The following is a 12,033-nucleotide window of genomic DNA, read 5'->3' on the forward strand; positions in this document are numbered from 1 at the left end:
GAACAGTAAGATTTTTAATGTTTTTTAAAGAAGTCTCTTCTGTTCACCAAGCCTGCATTTATTTGATCCAAAGTACAGCAAAACAGTCAAATTTTGAAACATTTTTACTAGGCTATTTCAAATAACTGTTTTCTATTTGAATACAGGTGCATCTCAATAAATTAGAATGTTGTGGAAAAGTTCATTTATTTCAATAATTCAACTCAAATTGTGAAACTCGTGTATTAAATAAATTCAGTGCACAGACTGAAGTAGTTTAAGTCTTTGGTTCTTTTAATTGTGATGATTTTGGCTCACATTTAACAAAAACCCACCAATTCACTATCTCAAAAACTCAAATTCTCTGGTCCGATGAGACCAAGATAGAACTTTTTGGCCTTAATTCTAAGCGGTATGTGTGGAGAAAACCAGGCACTGCTCATCACCTGTCCAATACAGTCCCAACAGTGAAGCATGGTGGTGGCAGCATCATGCTGTGGGGGTGTTTTTCAGCTGCAGGGACAGGACGACTGGTTGCAATCGAGGAAAAGATGAATGCGGCCAAGTACAGGGATATCCTGGACGAAAACCTTCACCAGAGTGCTCAGGAACCCACTGTATATAACATTTCTGTCCCCCTCACTTCTGAAATGATGGCTATGCCCCTGCTTCAGAGTACATTAAAAAGGTCACATGCAGAGCAACTTTCACTGTTTTCAGGTCTCTGTGTGCACTTCTGTGTATTATGTGGTTTTCCCCAGTTTATTTTAAGATGCTGGATGTTAGGTAATATATGACAAGTCTGTTCTGTGCCTCTGAGAGCGTGGAAAAAAATTATAAAATAACAAACGAATCAACAGTCTTAACACCCTTCCCTCACACTTTCAAAATACACACACACTCACAATTCTCTATTTTAGAACTTCTTTAGTAGTTGTCTTCTGTGAGAGAAAATGAATTTGTTCTGTAATTGTCGCACTATGTTTTAAGGCAAATAGATAATGGAAAAAAGAACAGCCCAGTCAAGGACTCATCTGCTCTAATGTAAGAGATGAGGCTCTTACTTTGGTCTCACTTGCCCACCTTTCTCAGCGCTCTGATTGGGTGAGACTGTATTAAGAGAGAATAAACAGATAGAGTCCATCATCTGGAAAGATGAACAGACCTGCTCTTCAAGGGCTTTCATATAGGCAGCTAATCTGAATATTTGGGTGTTTCATCAACTTGAGCTTATGGACTTTCTAAATAAATAAATTAATTGTATTAATGTACAGCACATTGGTCAGTGATCAGTTATTTTAATATTGGTTTATTAATACATTGAAACGGAAACATCTCAAATGATGTACTGTGTTTAATAGAATTCAGTGATGTTAATATTAAGGAATGAAATAGCAAATTCCTTTGTCTTGGTAATGTTTATTTTATAGCTAGCATTTCCCATATCCTAAATAAACACAAAATTACATAGGCTAATATTTGTCCACTTTTTGCATAATTTGACAAAATTCCAATGTGATTGGTAATGACACACTAAAAAGATTCAAGTCAATATTCTTAACACATTACATGCCTCATTTTTTATCCTAAGTATGGCATTTAAAAAACGACATAAATCATATAAAATCTATAAATATGCTTTTTTAAAACTATAAAATATGCATAAAGAACATTTAAAGAAAAGCAAAAGTAAATGACAAGTTTACAAAACAGTATTAATGTGACCTTCATTTTGCAAAAAATTATAATAATAATATATTATTTATTTTATTAAAATCTTACTGAAATGTTTTTTAAAAATATTTTAGTTTGAACACAAATCAATCTCTGAAATAAAGATTGTGATATCGAAGAATCTAAATTTTTAGTGTTTTCTCAAGCATAAAATTCTGCCATAAAAATCTGTGATAAAGTGCAATTTGAATGCACGAAAAACTCAGAGAGTTTTAAATCATTATTACTTTGCTTATTAGTAGATTCATAATGTTCAGCTGTTAATCTGCTAAGAGCAGCTTAGTAACAATGAAAGAGACTAAGCTAGCTTTGCATGGGAAAAAAGATAAGCTCTGTTAAAAAAATGTTAAAGGGCTAAGAACAGATGTTTAGATTTTCCAGCTTTGCCCTCTTGAAGAAACTGGCAAGTCCTCAGACTGGAGCTCTGGTGTAATTATATGACAGAATGCCCCTTGTTAAGTCAATTAGTATACAGCTTTATCAAAACTGCTCATACTGAGCTGGGCCTTATTGAACACATGGCTCTTCTGAAATCAATCTGTATTGTCAAGTGCCTTGAATGATTCAGTCTTGCAGACAAGCAGGTATGGCCCCTCTGGGATTCTCAACATTGGGGCTTCATGCTGATCTAGAGCATTTTGCCTCTAGATCAGCATGAATACGGAGGTAAATATGAGATGGTTGTGCTTTTGGGTCTGCAGCTATAGCAGAAATACAGGTATACTTCAAAATTAAAACTTTACATTAAGTGATAATCCACAGTCAGTTGATCATAACCACAAAATAACCCTATATAGGGCTGATTGATATGAGATTAAATTAAATTATTATATTATTAATTAATTGATTTATTTAAAAAAACATGATTCGTTCAGGAACAAAACAAGTGACGTTTATGAACATGTGAATGAGTCATTGAATTCTTCACTTACGCTTGATTTGTTCAACAACACTGATTCATTCAGTAGTCACTGAATCATTCTCTCAACCAATACATTCAACAAAGAGATTCACAATTATGGCTTTGTTTTGAGATATTTTCTTTAGCAGAGCACAACCTGACAATATTTTATCCAAAAAGTAATTTTCTTAACAATTGTGTAATATATATATATATATATATAGCTTAGTAACAATGAAAGAGACTAAGCTAGCTTTGCATGGGAAAAAAGATAAGCTCTGTTAAAAAAATGTTAAAGGGCTAAGAACAGATGTTTAGATTTTCCAGCTTTGCCCTCTTGAAGAAACTGGCAAGTCCTCAGACTGGAGCTCTGGTGTAATTATATGACAGAATGCCCCTTGTTAAGTCAATTAGTATACAGCTTTATCAAAACTGCTCATACTGAGCTGGGCCTTATTGAACACATGGCTCTTCTGAAATCAATCTGTATTGTCAAGTGCCTTGAATGATTCAGTCTTGCAGACAAGCAGGTATGGCCCCTCTGGGATTCTCAACATTGGGGCTTCATGCTGATCTAGAGCATTTTGCCTCTAGATCAGCATGAATACGGAGGTAAATATGAGATGGTTGTGCTTTTGGGTCTGCAGCTATAGCAGAAATACAGGTATACTTCAAAATTCAAACTTTACAGTAAGTGATAATCCACAGTCAGTTGATCATAACCACAAAATAACCCTATACAGGGCTGATTGATATGAGATTAAATTAAATTATTATATTATTAATTAATTGATTTATTTAAAAAAACATGATTCGTTCAGGAACAAAACAAGTGACATGTTTATGAACATGTGAATGAGTCATTGAATTCTTCACTTACGCTTGATTTGTTCAACAACACTGATTCATTCAGTAGTCACTGAATCATTCTCTCAACCAATACATTCAACAAAGAGATTCACAATTATGGCTTTGTTTTGAGATATTTTCTTTAGCAGAGCACAACCTGACAATATTTTATCCAAAAAGTAATTTTCTTAACAATTGTGTAATATATATATATATATATATAGCTTAGTAACAATGAAAGAGACTCTGTATATGTATTTTTTTTTTCTTTTTTTTTTTAAATCACTCTCGCATCTGCTGTTTGGTTTGAATGTTAGCACAGCTGCTGTATATTCCTTTGCAGAATGGTATGTTGTTATATTTTTTACTCTTGGGGACTGAGAGAGCTCTTACAAGCAGAGTGCTTATGATAGACTGAGTGCTAACAGTCTTCCTAAAATCTGATACTATCTGAAAGTTCAGAAGAGCTTTGTCAGCTCCTACAGGAGCAGTTAGCCAAGCACAAGAGGGATTATTTTAGAGTGAAGAAACTGAAATCAATAGTAATCTAAATAGAGTAACACGCGTGTGTGCGTTTCTGTGTGTTTACACAGGCCAGGAAGCTTGTCGATATATTGTATCTGCACTGATCATCTTTGAACTGACTTCCATAGGCTTACTTGTTTTCCTCAGTACATGATTCTACTCGTGTTAATCAATTTGTTTCTCATGACCTCATCAAATGAGAACTGATGTTCACAAAAATAGTATGTAGAATCGTTCTATAATGATATAATCGGGTATTAACACCTCGTCTCCTCACAGAGCTGAAGAAAAGCCTCTGTGTGCCTGTGAAAAAAGACCAGAACAGAAAAGCTAATTATCACCACTGACACTCCCACTGTTAACTGCCATCTAAAGCAGAGAGTGTGAGCACACAAGCCTAATATGCAAATACTGGTGTTAATTATGGAATGCTTAGTTGTGGAATGAGTTGAAATGCTTTTTTCACATGCAGGTTGGGTAGAGACAGTTAATGCTTCTTATTTTGGAGAATCGCAAGACGAAATTTGCTCAGTCACATACAGCTGATACCAGTAGTCCCCGTTCATGTTGCATCCAGAATTTGTGTGCATATTGTTCTTTCTGGGTTTCTATGGGGGCTTTTTGACTTCAAAATCTCAAATGGGACACAAGTCAAACTTGGCCAGGGATAAGGTCTTGGATCAGTGTCTGCATTTATCTTTTGCTGTAAATATCTTTATAAATATGGACGTTGCTGTCATGTAATTTTTTTTTGTCCAATTCTAGCTGCATGGTAAGTCCTAATCGAACTTGTTTCAAAACTTGAAAGAGTAACATAACAAATATGTAGTGTCACTGTCTGAGGTTTTGTTGGTTTACTTTCAGAGAGGGAGTTAAAGGTATCAGGAATTGAAAGCTCCAGTAAACATTTCAATAAAGGCCGAGAAAGGAATAGGATTTTCGCTACATTTGCTTAAGTATTTTTTTGCCATTTCTGTTTGGAAAAGATACTTCATCATGTTTCCAGTTCAGGCTTCAATTATTATGTTTGGACTGGACTTCTGTATATTTGGAGTCTACCAGAAACACAAGACACTTGATGAGAAGATCTTTTGAATTTGTTGCCTGTTCACATCTCTCAATATGATTATGAACAAATGTCAGTTGGTTCTTAATTAGTGGCATGGGAGTATGATTTAAATAGACAGTACTATATAATAATTACTAATCAGATACCCATCCATTCAACACAGCAGAACGACTATTTAAATCACTGCTGTAGTGCCGCAAGGACTTTCATAATAAAACGCTTCTATTTAATGGCCACTGAAATGAAAACTGAATTGATACATGACAGAATTTGTATAGTGTTCCCATTTCTTTATGCCATAGTCTTTTGAAGAGCCCATATTTTACAGATGAATAGAGTTGTTTTTTGTAACAGCTTCATATTTTGATTTACATGTTCTAAGATATGGCCATAATGCATGCATTTATACTTGAGCCTTGCTTTAGTTTGTGTGTTTGTTTGGATTTTGACTGCGAATGTGTGTGTGTGTGTGTGTGTGTGTGTGTGTGCAAGCTTGTGTGTTTAAAGGTGTTCAGAAAGTAGATTGTAATTGGACCCAAAATATCTGTTTGTTATTTTTGCATATTGAGGCCACAGATTAAATAATTATGGAGTACAAAATGTTTTACGAAAATACTTTGAAATTTAATTGAAGAGAAATCCTGAGAAAACCTAAAGCAGGTGGGACAAACAAAACAGATGCTTGAGTGGAATCATGTTTATTTACTGTATGAATGATTGGGTAGTTTATTATTTAAGCTATAGGCACTTAAAAAATCTCATTAATCATACTTTTGCTGATTTTATATTTAATTTGTCCACTGAAATACAGTATGTGTGCATACATTTTGTCTCACATCTTAGGCAATTCACTAACACTACTTTTTTTGATTAAGCGTGATTATTTCAATGTTTAAATTATCATAGTTTTAATAATTTTTTTATGATGCATTTGGAGATTAGAAAAGTTGCAAAAAAGTTTCCACGACAGTTATAATGTGACCTTCATAAAGCAAGGGAAAAAGTCGAGTGTTACAGTGGCGTTCATGGCTTTTATATACCTTTTTGTATTTAATTTATAGACTAATATATGCATTTATTTACAATATTACAATAATCTGGGTTGTATTTTTTGTATTTATTGAGTTTATATAAAGATATTATATCATATTCGGAGTATTTTCTATATTCGGAGTATTTTCTATGCGTGTTCTGCACTAAAGGTTCACCCAGTAGTTCACCTTAGTTTGTCTCTTTGTTGGAACAGATTTGGAGAAAATCAGCATTAAATCACTTGCTCAACAATGGTTCCTCTGCAGTGAATGGGTGCCATCACAATGAGAGCCCACAATAATCCATAAGTAACCCATACGACGCCAACAATTGATGTCTTGTGAAGCGAGCAAGTGATGTAATGATAAATTTCTCCAAATCTGTTCTGATGAAGAAACATACTCATTTACATCTTGGATAATCTGAGGGTTAGTTCGTTTCTGGGAGAGCTTTTCATTTTTCTTTAATGAAATTAAATTGACCCTTTGGACATAGAAGTGCCTGTAGTTGAAAAACACCCAGTTATGAAAAATTAAGTTTTTATTTTGGACATGGGAGATTATCCTCGCAATATGCTGTGTATGTAAAAGTTTGCTCTAAGTTCTCTCTTTCTTGTTTTTTTTTTTTTATTCTGTAGAGTCACAGTGCACATTGTGTGGTGAGACCGAAGGTGAGTGTGTTTCTCATCTCCAGAACTGTGTGTGGTAGTTAACACTTAACCCAGACTGTGTTTGTGTGCTCTAATGGCACGGTGGGGAGTTCAGAAAGCACATGCACTCATCTGCTTTTAATGCTTAAATTCATCATGATGCCGAGCTGCTTGCGATCATTGTGTTGTGATTCCTTGCTGCTTGCATCATCACAGCTGGCTACCTTCAGTAGAAACGAGGCTGCGTCTCTCTCTGCTTCACCCGCTGCTTCTTCTGATTCACAAACACACTGAGCAGCAGTGCCACTAATAGAGGTCGACCGATGTATCGGTTTTGCCGATTAATCGGCACCGATAGTTGATTGCTGGAACTATCGGTTATCGACAAAAATCCATGCCGATAGTTTTCCGGGTTGCGTCCATTGCTGGAGCGGCTGAGAAGGGTCTGCTGTCATTACACAGTGCGAGAGCGGCCTCTAGTGGTTGAAATCACTGACAGCACGTGCTATTTGTTTAGAGACATGATACTGCACGCTGAACAGAGCGGGAAACTTCAGACGTGGATTTAAATGCAGCCGACAGAAAATCCTGCCGCGCCACAGAGCGCCATTCACATAGTTTTCCTTTAAATTACATTATATTGGTCCCAAATCGTTGTTAATGTACATAATGAATTGTGTATTGTGCATTTTCAGCAAAACGTTTGTCTTTCTGTGGCTCGAATAAAGTCTGTGTGCTTCATTTATAGAGCTATAATATACTGTAGGTTGCGCTTTCTCTTTCCGTTTGCTCCGTTTTTTTTAAACACCGAACTTCAAACTCATCCATGCCAAATAGTTAATTCTTGAAGTAAACTTGTGTCCGTTTGGTGATTAAATAAACTGTTTTAGACCGCTGCTCGTTGAACTCGACGCGTCCGGAGTGTGTGTGATACCGGTGAGTTCTCCTAGACTCAGCGCTGCGCTTTTATTTTGAGTAGATAATCATCAAGTGTTCAAGAATAGAAGCAGTTAAAGTGTGAGAGTATACATACAATATCCATATGTATATAATTTTAATGCTATAGCCTTTGTGCATATATTTAAAGATGTGCATCGTGCATGACAGTTGAAATGAAATGGTAACACTTTAAAATAAGAGTCCATTTGTAGCATCAAGATTAATGAAAGCTGTGTAAGTATTGTTCCTTGTTAGAGTGTGTTAATTTCAACATTTACTATTACTATTATTATTTTTTACTACTACTACTAGTATGGTTCAGTACTGTTTTTGTTAATAAAGCACTACTTTAGTTTTTGTTCAGTATCAATTTGAAAACTATCGGTTAATTAATCGGTATCGGCCAGTGTGGTCCAACCTTGCTATCGGTATCGGCAAAATCCACTATCAGGTCGACCTCTAGCCACTAATCTGCTGTCATTCTTTACATTTCTTTCTTTTCTTTTTATTATCTCAGTGCACTCATGTTTCATATCATTTTGTGCTTCCTTTTGGTCTGAGCTGAGGTTCCTTATTCAGACTTTGTGTTTTGCATGTTGGTTGAATGTGAATCAGTGATGATTTTGCAGTGTTCGGCTTTACAAGAGTAAACTTACCTTCAAAACTACTAATTTATTCAGCATGCTCCACACATATTTATCTGCTGTATACTGTCATCAGCAAATTTATCTGCTGAGATCAGTATGGCCTCATGATTTCTGTGTCTCAGTTCTGTGCGAATGAGCTTGTGCGATGCTCGTGGTGCTTTCAGCATCTGCTGTCTCACTGCTGTATATGAGGACATGAACACATAAACTTCATCTCCAAAAGTGCTCTGAGTTTACATAATGAGCATTTTACTACTTCAGTGGAGAAAAACGATTGTCCTTATATACATAAACAGAAACTTAGCGACATACCATCAAAATAAAAGTTAGGTGTCACTTGAAGAAGTTTTGCTATTTTCCACTATTTTTCAGTGGAATGTACTCCTCAGAGTAATAATAATGTTACACCATGTTATAATTTTTACTGTCAAGACTTTTTTGTATAGCACTTTGTTTGCCAAACATATTTTTTACAAATAAGTAAAATGCAGCGTTCAGAAAGTGGTAAGCTAGTATTCCATTCCGAATTTAGCCATGCATACATGCATATCCACATAACTTCATTAGCTGGACATTTTCAATTAATATGTACAGCCATTTACAAGTAAATCATGTGGCTTCAGCTCAGTGGATTAAGTATGCCGAGTCAGAAGGTTTAGTTACTGCTGTGGAGGAAAGAGGAAGATCTAATGGCTCTGCTGAAAAACTTTGAATTGAATTGAATTGGAGGGCCTGACTGAAATATTGAATTATTTTTTTAAAATCCTTTTGATGATCTATTTGCACTGAAACTGCCTAAATGAATTGGCATCAATATGGTAATACATGATAATAATTTGCAATATTTACATACCTATATTTTACTAAAATAATTGAATATATAGAATATTTTATATGTATATTATGTGAAAATGTTTCATATTTACAATTTGATTACAAATAATGACAAACAATTGTTTAGTTTTATGTATCACTAGCAAAATCATCATAAATATATTGTGAATATCAGTGGTGTAGTCTAGTTTTTTTGTAGTGAGTATACAGTGATTTTTTCCACCCAGCCTCATACTCACCCGTCCCAGAGCGACACCCCATAAGCACCACAACACTCACTAATGCATACAGTTTGCATCTGAGAGCATTCTTATAGACTGCTTGTGTGATATCAACATGTCAATTTTTTAATTTTTAAAAACATCTTTAAATTTCAAAGATGCTGAAACTGTTGTTCATGCGTTTATTACGTTGCGTCTGGATTATTGTAACTCCTTGTTTTTTGGGCTACCCAACAAAGTCCTTAATCACTTGCAGCTTATTCAGCAGCTCGTGTTCTTACATTTACCAAAAAATCTGCCTACATCGTATGTCAGCTATCGTATTCAGTTTAAGATTCTTGTTTCAAGGCCCGTCATGGTTTAGCACCTTCTTACCTTTCTCAATTAATTCTCCCCTACTGTATGTCCCTTCCCATACATTGAGATCGAGCTCTGAAAATATGCTTGCAGTACCCAAATTCTGGCTATCTGCATTTCCGCTGCCAAGCTCTGGAATAAACTACCACAATATCTCTGCGTTATCTCTTCACTCAAGACCTTTAAAACTGCTCTCAAAACTCACCTATTTACAATGTTTCTTAATTAATCGCTTGCCTTAATTTTCTGTTCTATGCTTTTGTAACTTATCTTGTATATTGCATATTATTTCACCTCTGTCTGCTGTTTGGCTGTTTATATGTTGTACACTATCTGTTATTTACCTTATGTAAAGTGTCCTTGGGTGTTTGAAAGGCGCTATATAAATTAAACATATTATTATTATTATATTATTATTTATTAATTTATTATAAGCAACACAAGACTTTAACAGCCAATGACATTTCCAGCTTGGGAGACTGGACTGATTTTCTACTGTTGAACTCAGCCAGTTAAGAGCTACATTTATTCTTAGATGTTATATGAATACGGTCCAGGTTTTATCAGCTGGCAATTTTCAATGCACATTTAAGAGTACCTGTTTTTAAATTCCCTAGCCTGACTTTCAGGCCACAAGGCTGGCCAGGAGTTCTCATCTCTCATCATCTGAAACGAGATATAAACATTGTATTCGGTTTACTGCTATACACAGACACACACAGTATCTAAAGAGAAATATTAAGGGAATAATTCAAGACCGTTTTATGCCGTTATCAGCATATGTTGAAGTAGATTCGTCTCTTGTCGTCTCTGAGAGAATATGCACCGTCAGTTTTTACTTTTTTACTTTCACTTTGTATAATTGACCGAGGTTAAGACGTTCACCAGCATAACTCTTGCACAAAGTTTGCACGCTGCTTAATATCAGCATTCATGGTTTAAAAGAGAAATATTTCCAATATTGCTACGTAACAGTGACAAATCGCCCCGCGATTTTGCGCTACGCCACTGCGAGGGGGACCAAAGGAACGCTATCACTCATGGATTGATCGCGAATGGACCGTGTGAAAGTTTTGTCACAAAACGTTGTTGTTACGTATCCTCGCGCTTTTTTAAGTGGGTATACGGAAATTCTTGACCTTGCCTAATGGGTATACGGCATATACCTGCGTATCATGTAGACTACATCACTGGTGAATATTTGCCCTTGCAGCCTCTCAAGAAAGAGGAAGAGGAAAAGGAAAAGAAAAAGATGATAGTGAAAAACAGTTGGATTCTTCTAATGTAAGGGAAACAGGTCCATTTAGCTCAAAGGGAATTCTTTTTTTGATTTTATAGGGAATTTAGACAGAATCGCTGTTTTACGGCTGATCACTGAGTCGGCCAGTGATTCATTGAACGAGCTGTATAACATCAACTCTGCAATGGATATTAAAGGGGTCATATGATGCGATTTCAAGTTTTCTTTTCTCTTTGGAGTGTTACAAGCTGATTGTGCATAGATAAGATCCCTGAAGTTGCAAAGACTAAAGTCTCAAAACCAAAGAGATATTATTTTTCAAAGTTAAGACTCTGCCACGCCCCCCTAAAACGTCTGGTTCTAACACGCCCCCACATATCTACCTCACTATGTGGAAATATTAGCATAATGCCGCCCAAATGTTCATGCAAAGAAAGAAGGCGTGCTTTCAGTAACCGCAGTTAGTGTTGAAGCAGCCATGTCAGGGAGACGCTGTGTGTTTGTGAGAGAGAGAAAGAGAGAGCGCGAGAGAGAGCGCTAGCTTTATTGGCATGACAAAAATACATTTTGTGTTGCCAAAGCATTAAGACAACAAAGAGAATGGTTTAACATCTGAACATTTACATGTACATAATGTTACATTTCTCTGTCTAGCAGTTGCTACAGGAAAATCATTATTATTATCATTTATTTTTATTTGATTTATTTATTTATTTATTTTTCCCTATATGTATCTTTGGGCATAAATGTTAAGATGTTCTAATGTAAATGTTCAAATGTTAAACCATTCTCTTTGTTGTCTTAATGCTTTGGCAATACAAAAAATTATTTTTGTCATGCTAATAAAGCTGTTTGAATTCAATTGAATTGAGAGAGAGAGAGAGAGAGAGAGCGAGACACATCACATCACAGTGGAGTCAGCTGTCTTAACCGTGGCTTGTGTACTGCAAACACATATTCATCACTGTGTCTGTCATGAGACTCTGTTCCCCTTTCGGGTTTGAACTGATGGTAAAACTAATGACATTATTTACTGTCTTTACATTTATTTTGAAAG

The 12,033-nt window shown here is 35.5% G+C and overlaps 1 protein-coding gene across 1 annotated transcript in view; it reads left to right on the forward strand.

Moving 5' to 3' along the window:
* Window positions 1-12,033, forward strand: part of dlgap2a (discs, large (Drosophila) homolog-associated protein 2a) — a 155,059-nt gene that overhangs the window by 67,941 nt on the left and 75,085 nt on the right. The window contains exon 3 of the mRNA XM_016269872.1: window positions 6,727-6,759. Within this exon, the coding sequence (XP_016125358.1) occupies window positions 6,727-6,759 (33 nt within the window). The remainder of the gene's footprint in view (window positions 1-6,726; window positions 6,760-12,033) is intronic.

This window comes from Sinocyclocheilus grahami, unplaced genomic scaffold (genome assembly GCF_001515645.1).
Source record: "Sinocyclocheilus grahami isolate Dianchi unplaced genomic scaffold, SAMN03320097.WGS_v1.1 scaffold54.1, whole genome shotgun sequence".
In the NCBI taxonomy this organism is placed as follows: Eukaryota; Metazoa; Chordata; class Actinopteri; order Cypriniformes; family Cyprinidae; genus Sinocyclocheilus; species Sinocyclocheilus grahami.